Source organism: Crocodylus siamensis, chromosome 5 (genome assembly GCF_052110815.1).
Source record: "Crocodylus siamensis isolate JL-2025a chromosome 5, ASM5211081v1, whole genome shotgun sequence".
Taxonomy (NCBI): Eukaryota; Metazoa; Chordata; order Crocodylia; family Crocodylidae; genus Crocodylus; species Crocodylus siamensis.
The window spans coordinates 146,664,181-146,688,915 of record NC_143399.1 but is presented as its reverse complement, the minus strand read 5'-3'; the positions used below and the strand labels follow the sequence as shown (position 1 = coordinate 146,688,915).

At 37.3% G+C, this 24,735-nt stretch overlaps 1 protein-coding gene across 7 annotated transcripts in view; it reads right to left on the bottom strand.

The window, feature by feature from the left end:
* Positions 1-3,042: 3,042 nt before the first annotated feature.
* SATB1 (SATB homeobox 1) overlaps positions 3,043-24,735 on the bottom strand; it is a 109,952-nt gene continuing 88,259 nt past the window's right edge. For 5 of the 7 annotated variants that reach the window (XM_090046582.1, XM_090046585.1, XM_090046586.1 and 2 more), the window contains 3 exons: positions 7,538-7,741; positions 6,933-7,028; positions 3,043-4,762 (listed from right to left, as the gene is read on the bottom strand). In XM_090046582.1, coding sequence (XP_089902708.1) covers positions 4,268-4,762; positions 6,933-7,028; positions 7,538-7,741 — 795 coding nt within the window. In that variant the 3' untranslated portion in view covers positions 3,043-4,267. The remainder of the gene's footprint in view (positions 4,763-6,932; positions 7,029-7,537; positions 7,742-24,735) is intronic. The other 2 variants (XM_090046583.1, XM_090046584.1) reach the window with 2 other exon arrangements.

Genomic DNA, 24,735 nt, shown 5'->3' with positions numbered 1-24,735 from the left:
TGGGATCCTGAATACTTTATCAGTAGTCCAGTGTGATGGCAGCACCAAGAACAATACGACTCGGTTCCTCATAACATGGGCAAATAGTGTGAACATTATTAGTTTTTGTCATTGCTCCTTGTCTCTGGGCACATCTCCCTCTTTTCTTTAGCTCAGGACTGTGACCAGCCCCAGGTACGTCTCTTTCTTGTTGATAACTCTTTTCCAAATGGAACTGGATGTGCAGCTACTCCGAGGGGAGCCCAGTCCAGAGTTTTGCAGAGGTCTTCTGCAGAAGCCGAGTCAGTCATGGGTGCTTTAATGGTATATGAACTCACCTGTGCCTGGTTCCAAGATGCAGTTTGCATGGCTAAGTGCTGGCATTTAAATAGGGAATATAGCATTTGGGCAAGATGACCCACAGCAAGGAAGGGCACACAGCTATGTCAAGCCATAACACAGAACAATGCTGCAGGACAGGAGTGGGAAGACTGCCAATGACAAAGTAGTTGGGAGTGTGTCCACATGAACCTCAAAGCAAAGACATTCACTGCCAAGCGGAGCTATTCCTGTCCCAAGGACGATTACTTATTGCAGACTAAGACACCAAACAATTTGCTTTCATGAAAGATTGTGTGTGAATGTACAGTACTGTAGGACAAACTATAGCTACTCCAATGTAACATCTGTGGCCCTAGAGTATATTTCTGTTGCTTCTCCATCAGTGGTCTGTGACCCAACAGTACAATATAATCAACATTAAGTAAGATCTTAAAGTGTTCAGTTTCTGCAATACTTTGACATAATGGAGTATATTAAATAGTCTTTAATACTTGATGCTTGAGTTGGATTTTCTTGGCACCTAATTTAGTGGTTACTGTTAAGTTTGGGAATTTCACAGTGGAACAAAGGACTGGTAGCAGCAGTTGATGCTGCCCCAGTACACAAACTTAATATTAAGTCAGAACTTCAATATGCAAGTCATCAGGCTGTCCATGAGATGGGGGCCATTACTTTCCCCCCTTGTCACAGCCTTCTAGTTCAAGGACCAAATTAAACAGATAAACTTTTTGTAAACACCTTATCATTTTAAGTTAGTTTTTGCATCAGCCCACAAACTTAAAAGAACATTTATTCAACCACAAACTTAGCAATCCTTTTTAATAGGAAAGGGAGACCTTAACTTCGTAATCAACTTTGGAATATGTGATTGTGGATGCTGATTGCCCCAAGGCCATGTTCCCATTGGATTTCTAGGCCTTTTAACATGGGTGCCATCAGGAAGTAGGTAATAAAGACATTCCATATTTTGTTTTCCTCTTTATTTCTTTAAGGAAATACTCAAGTTGAGCTACACTGCCAAAGCTGTTAGGCCTATCTTTCCCACCTAGCACTATCAAACTTTTCTCTCTGCTTCCTGTATTCTCCAGACATTTGATTTTATTGCAAATAACATTTATGTTGTAAAAAAAGCCCCACTGTTTCTTTAATACATGTTAATGAGACAGCACCACAGTCACTTTTTAGTAGCTAAGAAATTTAACTTCTGAAGCCCAGGTGATTAGGAGCATTTTGGTTGATACACTCTCAAATTCATGTTTGCAGTAAACATTAAAGCAACTCAGCTACTTGAAATATGTATCAAGTGGGCTGAGTTTTAGAGATATTTGGATGCCTTCACTGACATCCAGGTGAGACATTAAAACAACAAAGAAAAGGAGGTGGCATAACAGTAGAGAAACACCGTTTATAAAGATTTTCTGTACTAGTTCTTATTCTATTATAGTATAGCATCTGCCTTCTTTATCAGAGCATTTTATATGCTCCTGGGTTAGTTTGCAGTGAGATGTGTCCCTTTCCCCCTTAACCAACACATGCCCGTGCTTAATAAAATCTCAACTACCATGAAATTTTAAATTAAACAGCCATATTATGGTGGCCACAGTGATAGTAAGAGGCAGGTATCTACAACAGGGACCCATCCTTATGCCAACCTACTTTGTAGCTATTTAAATTGCTAATACTTGGGTCTGCTTGAGACCAAGGTAAGATCCACTGAAGCAAAGCGACTTGCATGAACCTGACTAATGTTTTGTACAATGGCAACCAGACTGACTAATTGCTGTTCACCACTAGCTTTACTTGTGGTAAACCCCTTATGTAGTACCCTAAAAGGTCTGACAAAAGCCCAGAATTACACATGCTGTTCTCACTTGTTGCCAGAGTGAAAAAACATGGTTTTCTTGCCTATGTTGTTTCTCTTTAACTAATGCAGTTATGGAAGTTGGGGGAGGGAGAGATGGAAAAGGATTTTCAAAATAGCACTTCAGTCACTTGTGCCTTTCAAAATATCCCTGATAAATTGCTAAAATTTTACAGAATATCAAGAATAATTGCCCTGAATTTCAAAAGCTCATGTAAAAAATGGAACTCAGCGGGGATTTTGAAGCTTTTTTCATTTAACCAATAAACTGCCCATGATTGTTCTACAACTTTCACTGCAGTTTTTTTCACTGCTTTAGTACTATTCTTGCTAGCCTAGACATGAATTTTAGATAAATTCAAAGCTCACTAATTATTCTGGCTTTATCAACCACTTTATTAATGATCATTAAAATAATCTTACTTGGTAAGAGATTGTTGTACAAAACTCCCATCTTTTCTATTTACTTTGACTATTAATGGCCTCCTTAATGTTTATACATTAGTGTAAGGAATAGTGTTACCATTATTCTAGTGCAAAATAAAACTAGCTGTATCCATTATAAGTGCATTACTGCCAGGAATTGTAAACATGTTTTTGCCTGATAGCCTTTTGACTCAATAATATCCTGCTATCTCTGTTGGACAGGCAAGTTTTTAAACCAAGAAAAGACAGGTTATGATTTTCATAGCCAAATGATGTTTCTTTTTCAACTACGTTGGCTAAATCCAAATTTAAAGAAGATAATTTAAAAAAAAATCTGTGTGGTTCTAAAAGAGAACAATTGAAAAATCATTTTCAAAACGGTGGTAAGGATGTGCACTTAGAGCACAGCTACTCCTCCCAGATACACACATACGCAGACAAACCCTGCCATATCATACCATACAAACAATTTTAATTGTGTAGTTACAGTCAATAACCACTCCTAGTCAGAACATTTCTGCATAAAGAAAATTGTGATACACTTATAAAAACAGCCAGCTGTAACAAAATAACTGGTGTTTTCATAGCAATAAACTCATAAAAAAGAAATACACCTTTATACAGAAAATTTATACAGCTATAGCTTTAAAATTGATTGTAAACCAAAGGAAGACACATTGCAAACATCAATTATTTTCACATTAATTGCATAAGTTTCTAAGGTGATCTATTAGTTTTATTTACCTAAGCTTATTTGCATGATAGTAAAAATTGCATACAACAATTAGAGTGAAGCTTATAGTATGAATTGCTTGGATAACATAGAGCACTTTTTATAGGCAACTGTGTAAAGCACATTTTCTCTATTTAAAACTTTTAAGACACTTTGTTTTACTGCCCATCAAAATACATTTATAAATAGAAAAAAAAAATCAGTATGATAACAAGAGAAGCAATATTACATTTAACGGAAACTTCCAAAAAAATTAATTACAACATGATGCTGCAGGATCTACAAATAAATAATGAGGACTAAATTGTGTTTCACATTTTCTTTTCATTTTTTTAAAAATCATGTAACAATGAGAATGGAAAAAAAAATACAGTGACCTTTATTTCCAAAAGAAAACAAATCTGAATTACGGCAGTGCCATATAATACAAGGCATTTGTTGGCATATGTTATCTTTAAACTGCATTCCACAGTCTATAGTTCTTTTGTAACATACAATAGAGCAAGAGTAACAAACTCTTTTTTTTAAATAAACGTGAGTTTCAAAGATCAAGTGTGGAGTGTTACAGTAATCATTTAAAAAAAATGAAACAATAAATCACAAAAGTTGTAATGCTTGTCTGAAGGCTCCAGAATCAAAATCACTGGTATCATGCTTATTGGGTACACTCACACAGCGTACCAGTGAACACAAATTAATATCAAACAATCCTCAACGCTTCACCTGTAGCTGCAAAGCAGTTTGTAAAACAGAGTAAAACATCTAGTGCAGTCTGCATTATCCTTTTTTCAACTTTTGTGCAAGTTTTGGAAGATTCATTGGCCAAACAATGAATAATAAAAGGTTTTTGACAGAATGCATGATGGAATTTTCATTTCATTAGTAAATACCAGTGGCACTGTTGAATGAAAATAATACTTTTAAAATCAGTCTTTCAACTCAGCATTAAGCTCTGTGTTCCCTTCTACTGATAATTCTTCTTCTAGTTTAACTGAAAAAAGCGTGTTTGCATTTTTGTCTTGGATGCTGTCTTCTAAATCATTAAGCAGCTCCTCTTCCTTGTATTCCGCAACATCCACCTCTAAACCAGAATTGTCCTTCAGCTTCCCATGGTGCTTGAGATAATATCGCTGGTTCTGAAAGAACTTGATAATGGTGTACTTGGGTAGGTCAAGCTGAGCGGAGAGAGTCTGAATTGCTTCTTCATCTGGATATAGGCCTACGTCTTGTATGAAACTCTGTAGGATTCCCAGGGCTTCAACAGAAATCTTTGTTCTAGGTCGGGGTTTCTGACGATTTTCATCCTCAGATTCAGCTGGTGACGCAACTGTAGGCTGTCGTGGGGGTAGTCTGGGACCTGGTTGTTGTTGTTGCTGCTGTTGCTGCTGCTGCTGCTGCTGTTGTTGCTGTTGCTGTTGCTGCTGCAAGGCAAAGCAAACATGTTTAATGTATTTTTGCTGATATTTTTATCATCCCAAAAATATAGAGAACAATTTACCAAGGTAGAACTAAAGACTCGGGGGGGGGGGGGGGGGAGGAGAATATTACTGACTATCAAAGGAACCAGTTTTAAAATATGAATGAGCGAGCCTCCGCGAATGGACGTCTGCAAGAACAAGAAAGAAAAATGGGAGCAAGGAATAGGGAAGTAATTAAAAAAAAGGATGGAAGATGGTACAACATACTCAGGCCGTGTCTAGTTTACCATATGCTAGCTAGAATATTTTCACTCAAGCGCAGAGAATGCACGCTGCCTTTTTACGCATGATAAACTAGTTAAACCAGTTTACCATGTTTTGAAGTCTATACACACTTGAAAATATGTTAGAGCATCATTAGATAATTTGTTCTCTTATGATTGTTAAAACCTATGCTGGACTAAGATCATGAATTAAGAACAGGAAACTAAGAGTTCTGGCTCTGACAGTCTCTTGTTCTCTCAGTAGCCTTGGATATTGCTCATCCTGCCTAGGGTCCAGTATCCCAACATGGAAACTGGTAATAAACATACTTACCTAGTTCAGTGCTATGAGGAGGATTAAGTAATTTATAAAGTGCTAAGGTACAAAGCTCTAAGTAAGTTGCATTATTATTATTAGAAGTCAATGAGCAGCATTCAAAGAATTCAAGCAATAAAATGAGCCAGCATATACATCAGAAGAGTAAGATAAGCAAATCATGATGTAAATAATTAACAAGCATTTCAAATGAAAATTTGGAAGCAAGGAATTTAGAGTCATTTTAAAAAGGTGAGGCACTGAGCCCTGGGGACAGGAATGTTTTTCTCATCTACTGGCTAAAGCATGACACATTATAAGAGCACGTTTACATCAAAAGCAAATTTGTCAGTTACTGCTTTTGTTGAGAATTCTCTTCCTTTACAGCGCAGAAAGCACTAGCAAGTTTTTTTCTTGGATCAGCAAATGTTCATTGTCATAAGATGATGTAACAGGTATTCTATGTCCCCTATTAAGTGGACTCATAACTGATATATTGAGATAGAGATAACAGTAGAGTTAGGACTCTCAACCTGGTAATACTTGTGCACATGCATGTTTTTACACTCTTTGAGTAGTCTTGTTCTAGATAGAAGTCCCAAAGCTGTATGTTCCCACTCCTAGTGCATGAAGTTAAGAAGGTGCCTAAAACCTCTGCAAGATCAGGTCCCTGTGTGTATTTTGAATATCAGGATGTGTATTAACTACATAATTTATATATCTACAAACAGTTGCAATGTATAACAGTGACAGAGTACTTTAGCACAGTCCTGCAACTCTTAAGTCATATAAAGTAATTATAATGCAACTAGTTATGTTAGTAATGTTTGCAAGATCAAACACACAATTTTTATCAACAAGACAAATGGATCTAAGGAAGTAGCATAATATTAAAATGCTTATATTGTGCAGAAGCTTTTCCTTTTATCCCCCTAAGAAGTGATTTTATTAAAAACAATGTACATTTTCAAACAAGTGCTGTTTTATTACTTAATATAGATCTCTCTCTCTCTCTCTCTTTTTGCTAAATCAAACAGTAAATTTCCAGGCTTTCACAATTATTTTAGCACTCGATATCCTAAGGGATTGTCTTGTTCAGTTTGTTTTATCTTTAATACACATGCATGTTGTTTTTGGCTGCTGGATACATTTATTCTTCCTAGCTTTGTAAATATATTTTTCATATAGGTAATATAAACAATCCACTAAGTTTCACTAGTCATTTGGGTCTGGAACTATGGGTATTTTCTGCCCTTTGTGGGATGCAGTTAAAAGCTGACCCCAAGATCTTTAATAAATATGAGTTACATAGCTTCAACAGTTCAGTCTGAGAGTGATCCATATTATAGTGCCATCCTACAATTTGAGCATTATAATGCTTCTATATTCAGAGGCTACTGTTGTATCTAGTTCAAAGGTAAGGGAAATAGTATGAGCAGAATGAATACTATCTCCCCAGATTAATGTTAAGACCTACCATGGACAATTCAGAATGTAGCTTTTTAAGTATATGAAGAAGCTATTCCTCTTATCTGGCAGTGGGTCTTGAAACCCCTCATTTCTCTCCCTGACACATTAACTTGTGCCAGCTCACCTGAGGAGTAGCACCCAGCCAAGGTCCAGTGGTCAGCAAGCCTGGTAAGAAAGCACTTCTATGCTCTTCCTTCACATGGGTGGTGGGAGAGGGGCTCTAAAGGAAAAACAAACAAACATTGACTCATCCCAAATTTCAACTGGAGTTAAATGGGATGAAGAATCAGGCTGAGTCCCCCTCCCTCCATTCCAGGTGAATCACTGGAATCACTGGTGCTGAGGATCTGAAGCTACTCTACGGAATTTTAAAAAGCAGCACTTAAAAATAAGAATTTCCTCCCAAATACTCAGGAAAAAATAGTAAGTAGTGCCATATTTTAATCCTCAATTCTACCAAACTGTGTGTGCCTAAGTAGCTAAGATAACGGATTATTCCTCCTCCTAGCAAAATATTCAGTTCAATTCAAAGTCTTTCTCAGTTTTAAAAAAGAGTGCATATGTTCACACACTCCTTGTACAGACTGAAGCAAGATGGCAGTGTACTGTTATCTCTTACTAAAAAGCCTCTGTTTAGTCTGGCAGTAAGAAGAGAGACACTAATTTCCTTTGCTATGTTTAAGGCTTTATTTACTTAGTGCAATATTGGATTGGCCAAGGTAAACTAACCTGAATCTGCTCTGCAGGAACATGGATAATGTGGGAAGGCCTGTCACCATGGTGATGAACTGCATTGCTTTCTTGTTCATAAATGGCATCTCGTTCAGGCTGAGGAAGACTGAGGAACCTTCGGATCATTGACAGATTCTCCCATAAGGTCCTGTTTTCTGGTGAGGGATCTTCTTTCCAACGTAACAGTTCACAGAGCCAACCCTTGAAGATAACATCATCAAAATTAGTTTTCCACACTTAATAATAGACAATTTCTACCCTCAGTTACATCTCCTTTAAATCAAAAGTGTTTTAAAAAGTGTGATGTATGAGGACAGAAGACACAACATTGCTTATTCCTTCATATACTTCTTGGATAAAAATTACTTTCATGTTAAATTCTGGATCCCTACACTGAAATTCAAAGCAAATACGATCCTGTCAGAAGTCTGCCATATTATTCTACAAAGCTGTCACAGAATATGAGCTTTTTGGGTAGCACATCTCTGTAGTTTTATACAAATGCTGTACTTTTTAGAAACAAAATACCTGATCAAGACAGCATCTTGCCACAAAGTAGAACACTACTTCATAAAACTCCATGTTCTATCCTCTACTTTTCTATTTTGTATTTAAGCCTACATCCATTGGAAAGCATTAAGCACAAAGATGAGCTAAGATTATTTGTTTACTGCCATTCATTTTCTTTATATTGCAATGGGTATTATAAAACTCCGGGATAAAGACAGGTAAGTCCTTATGAAAACTTACCTCTTTCTTTGTTGTACTTAAGGAAACAAAACCTATATTTCAATAGCTAGTAGATTATGTCTTTTAGTTATTTATTTTAAAGTCCTAGTACTACAATTTTTCTTATTTGGAAAGAATATTTCAGATATCTGTCTTGACTGTAGAGCTGCCATAATGACAGAGAAATTCCCAAATGTCCTTTAAAAAAAAAAAAGGCCTTTGCATAACCATTGAGGAGTTATGCCTTCTTCATCAGCGCTATGTGCAGAAGTGGCTCTGAGAATAAACTCATCTTGTTAATTTGTTTCAGCATTTCTTTTTTAAAACAGGTGTTTTCTGTTAGACTCACACTTTTATGCATGACATTATGGATTAATGAAGGGATTTATGATCTACTTTTTATACCATTCCTATATCACAGTACATGCAAAATATCTGAAAATGCAAACTGAGTAAGCATGATGCCAAAAGACTATCCTAGGAGAACTGTAGTGATTACTAATTTGCTTCTAAAATAGACCAGCAGTTACATCTTGAATATTTAGCAATTGCTCACTTCAGATACTGTAAAATCAAATCCTGGCGTGTTTCTTGGCTTCATATTGAAAGTTTTAAGAAACTCAAAACAGCAAGTATAGCATGCATTAGCAGCACATTTCTTTGTATATAAAAATACTTAGACATTTACTAGCTCTATAAATTTTACTTTTTAATACTATATGGAAAATGATGTGCTACTTTCTTGACTAACAAACAACATGCAAGTTCCGATGCTTTTAGACTTATTCGTCAGGCATAGGTACTATTGCTCTGAAGTGGTTCAGCCAGATAAGTTTACTACATTTTCTTTAAGTACAAGAAAAAAAAAAAGGTAGGTTTCTTAAGGACTTATCCATCTTTATCCAGGAGTTTTAAAATATCATTGCAACATGAAGAAAAAACAATGGAAGTAAACAAATAATCTTAGCACATCTTTGTGCTAATGAAAATATTTAGGAGGGAGCTAAAAATGTCAAATATATGCCCTTGGATATAGGAGACCTCTTAAACAATGAACAGTACAGGAAATGCCTTAGTTACGTAAATTAAAACAAATGTTAGAAATATGATGACAGTACAGTTGAGAATCCAAATCTTAAAATTGGATGAAGCCTTGCTTGATGCTTCATGCCTTGGAAAATGAATATGGTATAGAGTCCCAGATGCTGCAACCTTACAGAAGACCAACTTGCTGCTTCACACAATACTACCAACAGGACTCCCTATTGTGCTTGCCACTGTAACAGCGCATGAGGTGTAGTAAGCTAATAAGCTAACCGGCCCCTTAGCAGAAATACTACGATGTACAGCTGCCCTAACACTTTTCATTTTAAAGCAGCCGAGGACACCTAACTGTGTGTTTTCACAACCCAACCTAAAATGTCCTGCTTTATGCTTGTAGATTAGTATAAGGACGACAGAGAAACTCAGAATTATATTGTTCCTTCAGTCCCTCTAACATGAATCTATGTGCAGAGAAAGGGATTCAGCAGCATGTTTTTCCTCTTTGCGCAAAACAGTTAAAAGGGCAAAAATCAAATAACAGATTATTTTGAAAGAAAGGTAGGACATTTAACTGAAAATATCGTCATAAAAATGTTAATTTGGAAACAGTGAAAACTGGGTTTTTTTTACATGTTTGTAGTTGGTACCGCTTCCCATCTAAAATATGCAGCATTATACTGATATTTGTGAAACAGAAAGCAAAACTGACTAGTTTATTCATATCAGAGCAGGCAAGTAAGAGAGAGAAGAAAAGTAAAAAATACCCAAACTGCAGAAATCTAAACCATCAGTAAGAACATTTGCTTTTTTCATATCACACTGTCCATTTAAAATGTAAGTATACCCCAGTGAACCACAGAGATCCTTGAGAAAAGACAGCTATTTAAGATATTTAAAAATGTCTTAGAATACTTCCTAAATAAGTATATGTATGTTGATTTAAAAAATATTTTGGAAAAATAGCTTTGATTCACTAACAAATATTTTTTCTTATATTGTTTACTTTTGAGTTTTTATACTACTTGATTAAGCCTTATTTTTATTAATTATCCATGACTAACATAACATTTCCAGTAATTTGCTATTAACCTTTGCCCTGAAATAGTATGTCTAATCCTTTATCTAAAAATAATTTGACAAATCGTAAGTTGGAACATTCTGTGTTAGCCTTGCAAGGAGATAGTGATTTTAAGAGACTGAAATCAGATGCTTCTGACAAAATATTTAAAACCTGCAGCTGTAGACAGCTATTCTAACAAAAATGTCTATTCTTCCATTTTATTCTTCACATTTTAAAAGGAGCAGACGGGTATTTTGGTGCAGGTTCTATGTGGCAACAAGGAACTAGCCAATTGTAATTTTAGAAAAATCCAAGAGTAGAAAGAATTTACTGGCTTTCCTATCTATTTCTGAGTACTTGCACAAAGGCTGATTTTATTAATGTCTAAGCACATAGTAGAGGATGAACAAGCATGAATAGGAGCTGTATGGTTTAACTTCCACAGGAGACCAAAATTACATACCACTATAACTTCTTCTGGATCGAATAAATGATTAATTGATTGCATATTCTTCATAGTTTGAGTTCAGGGTTCTGTACCAGACAGTGCCTCAATCACCAATGTAACAAATCAAGAAATATGAAATGACTGTAATATTTAGGAGAAACCCCGCTAAATATTTGGATGGACTTAAAAAATCATGCCATTGTTTGGTTTGAATTTATGTTTACTTGGGGAGCAACATAAAAAGCTGTAATTAGTATAGATTTTTAATTTAGAAATAAATTTTATTGGACCCATTTCTGCCATCTTATGCTTAAGAAAGTCTAGAGCAATTCTACTGCCTTCCGATAAATTATTCCTAATTTATGCCATTATAACTCGATCACGTAAATTCCTAATTTATGCAATTAAGGCGGATTTGTCCCATAGTTCACAACTTTGTAGTCTTCTAAAAATTCTAAGACTGTAAAGAAAGGAAAAAACACAACAACCCGTCAGTACCCAAATTAGATCACAACTATTTTGAATAGTGTGTACACCACACAGTGGAGAAACAGCCTGAAAATAATTAGGCTGATGCCATATACAGCAAAGAGTAAAAAGCTAAAATGATACTGGGAACAACCTAAACTTCAAACATAGTAAATTTGCCAAGCAACATTACACTGAATATAAAGAGGGTACAAGGCAAAATACAAACATTAGCCACATGTAAATATGTTTGTAGAACTTTCAGGATGTTACTACTTTTCAAACTGCCAAAGTTTAATTTGACACCTTCTGTTCTAAAACCTTTGTTTCTATTCAAAATCACGCCTTTAGCTGCTATCAATCACTATGTTCTCCCTATTACTTAAAATACTGGCATGGGCCCTGGATAAGCTGAAAATGCCATGCAGATGAATTCTGAGATAATATGTTCAAACCTGTTATATACAACACAAATCCTGTAAAGTTATGTATTGTAAACCTACATTTATTGAGAACTAAAAGTCTTAAATCCATCTGCCACAAAGGAAATACTGTTATGCACTTTCAAGTAACCAAGTACCATCTGCAAAGGTCTTGCTACAGTAAGCAAGAAAATGGTGAAGGAAGATGCTAAACCTAAGATATTTAAAATAAATAAGAGTCTTTTGACTCATTTTCTGATAGGGAGTTATTAAAGAAACATAAGACATTAGGAGAAAAAAACCTGCGAAAACAGAGCAAGTGCCAGACTCTTGCAGATAAAGCACAAAGAAGATAACAATGACAAATTTTTTAGTCCATAAGACATACACAAGTAAGCTTATTTTAAAGAAAAACTCAGCAGGTCTTAACTCAACATCCCAACCATTTTCTTTTGAAAATTTTAATTGTGCTACAATTAAATTCCTGACCTTTCCTATTCTCAGCACCTAGACACAACAATCTCTGGTTTCCACGTAATTCCCCCCCCTTTTTTAAACACACAAGCTGATGCAGATCTATTCAACATTAACGGGTTCAACATCAATTCTAACTGAATCAAGAAAAACTACTACTATATCTTTTAAAATGTGTTAGGCAAATCCTTCCAGAGCAATGACTATATCAGGAGGTTCACCTCTGCCAAACAGAACAAGTCTACCAGGGAAGGACTTTGGGATAGAGCAGTTAAACTATGGTAGATCTGTTAGTGGTAACTATCATCAAATGACAAGTATGTCTTACTGCATAACCAGCAAGGAATCAAACATATTTTTAAAAAAGAGCTGTAATTTGAATTCTAAAAGGCAAAACATTTTATAGTTGGTATGTGAATATATAAGGGAGTTTTCTTTTATATATTATATGCAGGAGTATTTTGTTCCAATCTCTGGGGCATACAGTGTAATAAAAATATATGGTATTAGAAGAAATCAGTCTAAATAGGGAGGTATTTGATACAAACATTTTAGTGGAAAGCATGAATTACATTTCAGCAGCTACTATGAACAAAGATTAAGTACATAATCCATTAAACAGTACTTCTAACTCAAAAAAAAATCAGCATTGTAGACTAAACTAAACTAAAGTAGGCATTTTGAATGAGCACATTTTCAACAACTAACTATAAAGCTAGCAATTTATCATTCAGCAAATAATTTTCTACTTTTAAAAGAATCTGTAAGTGTTACTTATGCTAATGAAGACTGTTTTTAATCTGCCCACAAACATGCTAATAGAGGGCAATTTTTTTTATTTACAAAGCTGAAGGCACTCAAGTGTAATTTCATATCAATGTTCTATAAACTGGGTAAAATGGGCTTTTAGTTGTCTGAACCACCAAATCCTTCACCTTTAACACAAAGACTTAAGAGAGAAAACAAAAGACGAACTAGAAAAATAAACTTTAAATATTGACTTTCACTCTTCAAAAACCATTCAATGTTTTACAAATTTCATTTTTATTCCAATGGCTTTGTTCATTATCACTGACGCTTCTGTTTTATGGAGCTAGGAGGGCAGAATCCAGGTACAGGAGTAAGGACATACAAGGTGGAAATCACTGTTACAGTATATATAAGTACATTTTCTTCAGTTCTTAGGCTTGTAAGCTGTTCACTGTGCAGAAAGGTTGCTTTTGGAACAAGAAGTCATAATACTTTGAACAATGAGATACATAATGGTGGCAAAGGAGTACTGAAAGCATTTTAAATTATTTACTAGGTTAAAAGGGTGAAATGGTACTTTAAATACATCAAATTTCATCATCTGGGCCATTTTTTGGTGGCAAAGTGGTATTGATCTTTCCAAATGCTTAAAATTAACTATTTCCAGAAGGTCATTATTTGATTAAGGGCATTAAAGTTGAGGGCAAGAAATGATGCACTTTGTCTTCTTTCCCATTCAAATAATCATATAATTTAATCAGAACTATTCCTTCATGTCCTATAATAAAAATGTTTGTCTTAAGATATTGTTCTTTACCTAACATATTAACCTTTAAATGTTATGAAGTTCTTAAGAATAATCTTTGCTAGTGAAGATTCTTCCGTAATACAATGAAAAAATCCCCCACATTTAAACTGATAAGGATAAATTTCCTTTGCACATTGATTAGAAAATGCATTAAACCCTTCAACTGTGATTTCTCACTATGTACAACAAGACCTAGAAACTGAGAGAGTCGGAAGAGGCAAACAACGCACATGTTATTTTGAGGAAAAGTGTGCTTCCAATTAAACACACAGCTCCAACAGAAACAGTACAGTAAACTTGTAAACATATATAATATATATGAAATGATATTAAAAATCAATTTTATTACATTTTGTATTATGTAAAAAAAAAAAAAAATCAGAGAGATCAAGAACAAGGGGTCAACATTCAGTTGTTCCCGATTTTAAACTGGGCAAAGACTGTTTAAATTGTATTCATATTGTGAATTAGATGGGCCTACACAAAGGGGACAAATGAGGTGATGAAAACTATTTGTTCTGACCTTAAAATATATTATTCTACTTTTAGAATTTTCTGACAATTGCGAGCTTATTCTTAAAGAGGAGTGGGCCCAGCTACTGTTATATAGTACAAGCTGGAAAGGAAACTGGAGACAATCTTCCTGTTCTGGGTTTTCCTTTGGCATTTTGAGTCTTTAAACTAAAATATGACAGTTGCCACTACCGGAATGAGAAGAATTCTTGCTCTACAGAGGACTTACAGGTATTTTGCTCTACGTGGGAATTAGGAACAACAGATTTGGCTCACCTGTGTGGTTGGATACCACCTTAACCAGCTTCTCCTCCCTCAATATGATTCTACCCAAGAATTTTAAGGCTCATGCAATTTGTTTTGAACAATTATCTGCTGACTAGAGCTGAAACTTGGCCACCGATTAACTTGACTTAACATGGTTTTGACCTTTAAAGTGCCTCCGCAGCCATTCTGAAATGCAGGGGTGGGGTTAATACTTGTGACACTGCGGTGATATTGGAGCATTTTAATTAGAATGTGTCAGAGCATGTCTATAGGCAGCCCATGGTTCTACTCTTCACATATTCAGTAGCTTGGTTTAAATTATAATACAATATTATATAATGACGACTTAAATTCACCCTGTTATTGTGGAATGTTTCTAGCTCTTCTAAATTATTGTACTCTAAAATACTAAGAATGGATAAAAACTAGAAACTAAGAATGGTTAGGTTTCACTTAGTGTGAATTTTTAAGGTATACAAAAAACTAAGGTGGTAATAGGTAAAAGTGGTCATGACCTGACATGGTTTTGCTATGAAATATAGCTTTGGAAATGATTTTTTCATAGTATCAGAGCTTAGAAACTGTTTTTTGTATACCTTTAATCGTCATAGTAAGTGAAACCTCCATCCATTTTGCCCACTTCTAGTTCTAACCCAGTGGAGCTTCTGTCCAGTCATTCAATAAACAGAGACCACTTTAAAGCATATTAATACTATATTAATTGATCTTGTGAAACAGTAACTTTATGCCTCCTCTTTTGGTTAGGCCCCAAACGCATCAGTGATGAGAACTGTTGCACAAAACCGACCTTACAAATGACCTTTTTGTTTCTTAATTGCAAGCAAATCTTTGGATTTGTACTCTGCTATTAAATCATCACCTACTTTTTTTCTATTTTTCATAGGAAGATTCAGTTTTTTGCACCAGTTATTGGGATTTTCCTATCCTGAAATTAGGAAATTTGAAACTACTAATCAAAAACTATTAATAAGATGAGTGCACTTATTTTTTTAGTTTGATAAAATAATTAACACTAAAAGTGTTGTCCATGCATATCTTTTCAGTTGCCCCAACCTCAGTTTTCACACTGTCAGTGATATTTCTGTGAAAAGGCTGGCTTATCTATTACTGGCTTTTGCTGTAGAGGATCAGGGGAGCCCAGATGTGATCAGATGTGATTTTAAATAAATAAATAAAGATGTAGCTGCTGGTACAACAGATGGTAATTAGTATAAAAGAACTTCTAGGGTTTGTTGGAAGATAGGTAAACTTCAAAAGATAAGAGATTCATTTTTTTCTGCTAGTGAAGAATGAAGATATTGATGTTCTTGTTTCTTCAAGTATCATATTTAATCCATTAACCAGCACATCATCTTGCAGTCCTAGTCTGTTACTAGGCATTCCCTGTGATGTGAGAAAATACAGCTAGTAGAGGTACATGTTGTTATGTGCACTTTTTCATGGTATTCTTCATAAAAAATACCTAACCTTCAGTGTTTTTATTTTGACTACTGTCCCATTTGAAATGTACTCAAAGCCTGAATTCAATAAATATCTGTATTTCTATGAATAAAAAAATTATGAAAACCAAACAAAATAATCTATTTAATAAAAGTCAAACTGACTTGGACAATCATTACAATCAGCAGTTGAGGACCAAAAGTAAATGATCTAGTCTGCTACATATTACCTCAATCCTCTGTTATCTGTGCAAAGAAACATTGGTCTGTACTTAGAACTACTGAAAAGGCAGTTAGGCTCCACTGGTGTGAACCAGCTTGCAGAATCAGAGCTCTAATCTCTACTAGACATGTAAATCCCATGCATACATATACTAAAAAAAAAAAAGTCCAGTTCATGTTAAAAACAAACAACCTGAAGCAAACCCCTCATTTTGTAGCCAACTAAAAACTGAATCATTCAATTCAGACTGCACTAAACTATGTACTTCTCCAAATGTATTTTCCTCTCACTTGATGTCCTCCACTTTCATATATATATTTCTTATAGCATCTTGACTTCCATACAAATAGCAATGATATGCACAAGCCTTAATCAAAAATATAATACATATTATTTTGCAAATCATACATAAAATTCAACTACATTCATATGTAAAAAGACAAAAAGGGGAAAATGGATTTAAAAATAAATAAATCAGTGAAGCTTTATTCTCCCTTCTTTGCCATCACATTCATTCTTTCACACACAGAACATAAATGGCAGAGTAAGACAGACACAACCATACTTAAAAATCAAAACAAGAAAAAACAACTGCCAATTATTTAATAAAGTCAGCGAGTCTGGTACATTACCCTTTACGGTGTAAGGCTATAAAATGGGTCACTAGGTTTCACAGAGGGTGACTGGAAAGAATACTTCCCCTTATCGCTTATCAAGCTGAAGAGAAGTATATATAGATGAGACTTATTTCAGTGCAACAGCAATCCTTTACATGCAGAAACAAATATATAAACCAACTGACAATATGCTTAGTAACTTCATATTTAGTAACTACCAACATGCTTAGTAACTTTTAAATGTGTAATCATTTTTTCTACAGCAAGTATTAACATACAGTTTAGTTAGGCAGGGCCTTTATTGAAAGGGGACTGTCAATTTTTCAAACGTTTTATGACTGACAGTTCACAAGGTAACAGCAAATGTTAGTTATTTACAGAAGTTTAATCCTTCTTTGGATAATAAACAGAAATTTGCTCCAGAAAAACTGCTTTTCATATACTATACCTCACACAGGCCTAGATCATCTCACTGATTTTAAAGCAGATCTTAGTATTACAGTGATTTTTTTCTTTAATTCATGTCTTAGGATCAAGAATTCATTCTTGATCAAAGAAAAGGCTCATTTATTGAAAATAATCTAGATTTATTTATATAACTTTCACAAAACATATAATAATAATGAAGTACATTTTGCATGGAGTAACATTCCAGTAAATTGGTGTACATGCACCGAGTGCATGACTGGATCCTTTTCATTTATCACCTTCCCTATTTTTGGTTCAAGTTTCAATTTCTCGAAAACCACATACAGGCATACCTCGTTTTATTGCGCTTCCCAGATATTGCGTTTTTTACAAATTGAAGGTTTGTGGCAACCCCGTGTCGGGCAAGTCTATCGGCGCCATTTTTCTATCGGTTAGCATTTTTTAGCAATAAAGTAATTTTAATTAAGGTATGTACATTTTTTTTTAGACATAATGCTATTGCACACTTAATAGACTACAGTATAGTGTAAACATAACTTTTATATGCACTGGGAAACCAAAAAATTCGTGTGACTCGCTTTATTGCAGTGGTCTGGAACCGAACCCGCAATATCTCTGAGGTATGCCTGTGTATCTATTTCGACGTTTCCATATTCTTGAATCCCTACAACCCCTCTACAATAAGATAGATTCAGTGGTTCTCAAATTCTTAATCAAAGATGTTTAATGCTATTAAAATGTGGCAGCAATGTAGCTGGGAAAAGTTTAAAAAAGGAAGAAAAAAAATTTCCCCTAACTCCCTCCTACAGGTTCTGCTGCAAAATCATATTACAGAAGTCAGAGAATTTAGCAATATCCCTTGTCTCGGCACCCTTTAAACCCTCTTTAAAACTCACACCTGATAAAGTGTGTGTGTGTGGGGGGGGGGAGGGGGGGGCTGCAAACAGAGGAGGGAGTGACAGGAACTATCTCCCTTCACTGTAAGATGAAGGCAATAAGGGTCAGGTACTGACATATACTTTTCCTGGTTTAAGTGATTAGAGACTTTTCTACAGGTAAAACAGAACAGAACAGAAGTTCTGCACATGAAACTATAACACAACAGAAGTTTGGTGTACAGACTGGTTTAAAAATAGCAGAACCTGGTCTAAGATTTGCCTATGCCCCTCCCCACAAGAAAAGGGTGAATGTATGTTCTGTTTGTTACTGAGCTAAACACCACCACTTACAGTGCAACTTAGATCAGTTCCCCCTTGGGCTTTTAGAATGTCTGTGCATAGCCTAAGTCTGCTAAGGGTTAACAGCTCCCTGTCTTGGGGTAGGGTATAAAGACAATGGAAAGCTGAACTGAGAGAGAGAGAGAGAGAGACTGTATTCTCTTCTTTTCTAAGTAGCCAAGGTAGGGAAATGCTGTAGAAATTGTTTCATGGACTATAATCAAGCTCTGATGGTCCTTAAAGCCTGATGACCAGCCAGTAGTACTGTAGCTTCTGGAAATCTTCACAAATAAAATACCAACTATTAATTCAGCTGATCATAATAAGCAAAACATACTTCCTTCCTTATGTCTCTATCTCTTCCCAAATGACACCTATTTGGATAGCTGTATTACTACTATCTGGTAATATGTCAAAGTCAAAAGCAGCTAGGCCATGTGTCTTTGAACCTATCAAGGTGAATATGCATTCTTCTGCCACAAATTAATTGCAAGTAGAACAAAAGAAAAAACTGTTTGAGCCCTTCATAGTTCCTTTTTTATAACTACAGCTGTGTGTTGATGAAAAGAGAGCCTGGGTTTGCAAATATCCCATTACATATTACATGTCAGAGATTAAACCCTGATTCAATAAGACACTCAAGCATGTACCTCACTAAGTATGCAAGTAATCCCACTAAAGTTACAGAAATGTTTAAATACCTTGCCAAACTAGGGCCTAAGACTGTAGAGAATTCTTCTAGGGCATTTATACACATATCTGTTCACCCCACAATGTGCTGGAGATCTGGCACGTTGAAGCAGACTTGATTAATCGAGTCTGCTTTGCACATGAGCTGATGCACACTGTGCTGCCTCACGTGCAGTTGTATGTGGTAAAATGCGCATCAGCGTGCAGAAAATGGTGGTGGCACGCTTTTGAAAAGCGTGCTACTGCCATTTTATGCATGTTGATGTGCATTTCTCTGCTTATACAACTACATACGCTGCAGCACTGGGCACTTCTAAAAGCACCCAGCACTGTGGTGCATGTGTACAAATGACCCTAGAGACGATTTAGTTCAGGGGTGTAAAGCTCATCTTACACCCCAGGCCAGATCTGGACTGCAGGATTTCTTGTGAGCCAGGACATGCAGTGGTGACAGCTCCAGTTCTGACACATGGCGTGTGGCAGAGAAGGCAGGTCCAGTACCCACTGTGTGCCCTGTGCTGGAGGTGAAATTGCTGCCATTACTGTCCCATGTTGCAGCAGCACCTCTAGCTCTGGCAAAGGGCATGTGGTAGCAGCAGCAGTTCCAGCATGGGGTGGAGACAGACAGACCTGGTGGCCAGAAGGTGACAGGGGCTGCATAAACTTGTGGGGAAGCACCACTGGGGTGCCTGCTACTTAAAGGGTTGATGCAGGCTTCAGAAGAACCTGCATGAGGAGTGGTAGAGACACCCTCCCTCCATGGTAGCCATTTCAAGGGGGGAAGTGTGTGCCAGAGCAACTTTGGTGCCTGCCACTTTAAGGGCCTGAACAGGCTGTGAGGCAGCCTGGAGGTGACTGCAAAGCCAATCAGGCGGTCACATGACAGCCAGCAAGCTGCCTGATTGGAGCTAGGTTGCAGAGCCTCAGCATAAAAGCAGGCCCTGAGAGGCAAAGGGGCAGCTGCTGCAGGGATGCTGCTGAGTTAACATTGTATAGCAGGAGTTCCTCTGCTCCCAGGAACTCCTAGAGGGTCAGGGTAGGAGCTATGGGGATGGAGAAGGTTCCTGGGACCCAGTGGGGTCCCAAGCCCCTAAGGAGAGCTAGGCCAGCCTATGGAAGGAGCTTAGAGTTGTGGTCCTACACAGGGGCTAGGCAAGACCCTGATTAGAACTGGTAGGGGTGAGGCCAGGGGCTTGGGTGAGCCCAGCTGAGTGAAGGGATGCCTCATGCAAGATCTTTCTTACTCCAGACAAGCCCAGTGAGAGATGGCTGCTTATGGTGGGGCCCAGAGAGGGACTCCCATGGAAGAAGAGGGTCAGCTGTTGTTGCACTGAGGCCAGAGACTCCCGGCTGGTCAAAGCAAGGGGACCAGGGCCAGAAGGCTAAAGGGCAACTAAGCCTACCACAAGGGGCAAGCCAGGGTTGCAGCACACTACTGGCACCCTGTCTGGTCTGAAAGTGGGGCCAAAGCCTAAGGAGGCTGAAGGTCCCTTTGATTGGGGAAGACATTACTGCCAAAGGGATGACAGGCTCAGCTGGACAGTAGGCTGTGATGAAGGAAGTTGAAACACAGCTTTTGGATGGGAGGCATCTGATGAGGTATCTGGAAAGTTGGGGCCTGATGAGAGGAAGCCAGCAGATGGAGGCTGCAATAGATGGCCCAAGAGACAGCAGTCCAGCTACAATATATAGGAGCCCAGTGAGAATGACACCAGGGCAGGTAGGCCTGCATTTGTTTTAGGGAATGACTTAAAACTACACCCTGCTGGGGAGGATGGTGGTGGTGGGGCTGCCAGTGGTGGGGCAGTCCTCAGGAAATGCTGTACCAGTGGTTCCTTAATGAACGATGAATATGGGGCACTGGAAAGCCTCAGCCCCTGCTGTCTTGCGGGTGACCTTGTGGAGGGGAAAGGCTAAGTCAGCACACCCTTAGAGAAAAGCACTAGGCTTGGGCAAGATCAGGGAGGCCAGGAGGGCCTCAGGCCCAAGGCCTGAATGAGTGAGGCCTAGTGAGAGGCCTGGAAGAGACTGAGGTCCAGGCAAGTCAAAAGACACCTGAGGCCTAAGGGGCATAAGGCCCAGCAGCCCCAGTGAGGAAGTAGAGTAGTGACTCCAGAGAGGGGTAGAGAGCCTCAACTGCCCCAGACAAGTAGGCAGGCTGATATTGTGATTGGCCCGTCACAAAACCCTTCCTGGCTCTCCTCCTATGAACTGCCATGTCTCCCAGGGTCCAAGAGCCCTGGATTTGGTGGCAGGCCACACCCTGCAGCAATGCCCCCAACTTCTGGTAGCCTGCTTGATAGCCCAGTGGGAAGCAATAAGCAGCTCTGCAGGGTAATGTGGCTCACAGGCCAGATGCTAGATTCCCTTAGTATTTAGTCTATATAGTTCACCATCCTTATTTTTAATTTGCCTCTCAAATGTTAACCATAAGCAAACTGAAAAAGTGAGGCAAGATTACACTGTGAAGGAATAAAGACAATCCAATCACTGAATAATAACTTGGCTTTTGATAAAAATCTGACTGATTTGCATTTTCATAGATATCTGTAAATTGGGTTTTTCCCCCTCACTTATTAGCTGCATCTTGTATTGTCTATCCATTAAAGACTTCACAGTCTTTAACCATATCCAAAATTCTGAAGTTTGGCTAGGTTAAATTTGAGTAAAAGCAAAAATGGGCACAATGAAAGTCTTCAATTTCTTGAAATTCAGGTAATCTGAAACAAAATCTTGTCTCCTTTTTCACTTACGTTTATGAATCCTGCAACAATCAAATGTTTGAGGCTACATAGTTTAAACTTGATAGGAAACGTCTATAATCCTCAGCTTTCTGCCCACTGCAACGATACTTGGTTTAATTTTACTCTGTTAATGCTCTACCAAATTGCTTCTCAAACTTGCCATTTAAGCAATGCTCCTGATATATTGGGACTTTCATGGAAATTGCTTCTCCTTTTGAAATAATGCAGTTGTGTAGTCAACTTAGTCTTTCAGAAACAAGTCTGCCCCAATCACTATTTCCCCTTCTAACTGTGTACTCTACCGCCATATTTTTTTCTCTACAGTTTATCTAGTACATTATCTCTTCCAGTGACGGATACCAGTTACATCTTAATTCTATTCTTATCAAATTCAGTAACTTATTAATACCACTGTGCTTTACCCAGACTTTGTCTAGTTTCTTTTACCTCATCTTGTTACAACAGGAATGTATTGCCCTATTGCCTCCTTATGAATTTCCTAAATTATTAATGCATGGCCAACATGGGTCTAAATGAAATGCAATAGGGATATTCTTTCTAGAGCAGAACAGCAGTTGCTGTGTCCTGTTGTCCACCTCTAAACATGAGAATGGCATCAACCTGTCTTTTTATGAATCTAATGACCCCTCTGATTAGGACTTATCCCCTTCCATAACCAATTCATGTATATTTAGCAGCATGTCAATTAGAAGCAATTGTGAAGTTACAGGATGCTTGCACAAAATGAATGCATGCCCTCTGGTGTGCCAAGAGGTGGCAAAAAGGAGGATGGGAGAGACAGAGAGAGATGAACTGAAAGATTTTTTGGGGAAAGTATCTGAAAGAGAGACAGAAAAATATGAAAAGACAAAAAGTCTAGAGAGTGCTAAAAGGATAGATATAATGAGGACAATTAGACAAGGGCAAAAACAAGGAAACTAAACAGAAGGTGAGTATGCAGAAAACAGGAAGAGGGATTAAGAAAATCCATCCTGCCAGAAACAGCACCTCTTGTTAGTCAGACAGCAGGTGCTGCCTCAGGAAGAGCTGATTCACGCATCTGGAGAGCAGGAGCCAAAACACCTTACTACCTAAGAAGGAAAAATTAAAAATAAAAGATTGGAAGAAGAGAGACGTGAAGGTGTCACACTTATTGGCATTAGTGTTCCAGACCACAGAGATTTCAAAGATTTTTGTGAGGACTGGAGGTGGATTTCTGGATCCTTGCAGAGATGATAGATGTTTCCATTTCTGCCACTTGTCTTTTCGCTTGAACCTTTCCCTGTCCTCCCCTTTCTTTTGCCATAGAGTTAATTCTGAATCCTCTACAGTGCTAGCACATTGAGTAGTTCTTCACTAGGTCGTCTACTGGTGCAGCCTTTCTGCTATAGCCCTCTTACAGATTTTAGCAATACTGCTAGCTAGCATACCCACGGGGGATAATGCTAGAGAATTAGCAGACAGAAGGCAAGCTTCTATACCTGTTATCAAGGTAAGAGGGTCTTGGTGGAATAAGGGAATGTGGCTCAGACACATACTGCCCCCTAGGTGGGTTTCAAACCACTGCAACTCCTAGCCTGTGCTGTAGTTCAGCCTGCCAGCTCCTTTAGCTCAGCACAGAGAGATGGCCCTGCAATCAGTAACTGCAGAATCAGATGACACAAACATGAGTTTTACACCACTTTTGTACCACCCAACACCTGTGTTTTGTGCAGCTTAGCTAGACCCCAGATTCTGGTCCATTGTGTCCTTAGTAGTCACTAAAAATTTCTCCTCTTCCACTCACCTCCTTGGTGCACTTAAATATTTCAATTTTAGTGCCACAGCTGCTGCATTTCCAAAATTACCATTATCCAACAAAGTGATTGGCAAGGGATGCAATACAAATGAACCTTCTATTGAAGAAAAATTTTCACTTTCCTTGGATGCTATGCCTAAGACTAGATTTCATAAATTGTATCGCATGTCCAATGCCACTAACCCATAACTACATCTACCAGTCACAAGTAATCAATGAGTCTGTTCAATTACTTTGCAGCCACTTAGGCATTTCTAGTTAATTTGTTCAAATCTGTATAAGCAACCTTCTAATCTAAGTTCCAGAAGAGAAATTTTGTTGTGGGGAAAAGTAATTAGCTAAAGTGACCTAGTAAAAAGTTGCTGGTTTGAAAAGCCTTATCTTGAAATGATAAAAACTTTACATAGTAGAGATTAAAACAATTACCTGAAACCGGGTTTTCAACAGAATAAAATTATTTGCAGACAGTTTTTCACTGCCCTAAAATCATTGCATTTGGTGATGTTTTTGTTTTTCATTTGCCATCTTTAATTTTTTGTGTAACTCTTCCCCCCCCCACAGCCCTTAAAAAAAAAAAAAGGCTTCAGTGCAAAAACACAAAATACTTTCATTTGGCTTTTTGTTTTGTTTTTGGTGAAGTCAAAAATTCACACTGAAACCTTGAACATAAACATTTTCATTTCTGTCAAATTCTTGGAGGGTGGGCGGGGGTGTTTCTAAGTAACTTTATTTTAGAAGTTGAATTGTGCTACCATAATTCATCTGTGTAACTTAGAAAAAAAATAATCAGAAAAACAACACCTGAATGTCTGATGTTTGTGCACAGGCAAGACATGTTTCCAGTAGAAGTCCCAGGGAAAAAAGCCATAACGAAAATGATCCCCCAAAAAGAAACAATGTTTGTGTTTTCCTACATATACAGACTGTGATTTTGCATTCCCTATAATGAAAAGCATATCTACCTACACCCCCCCCACACACACACCCAAAAAGGAAACAACATCCAAAAAAAAAAAAGGCCTGAAATTTTAGTT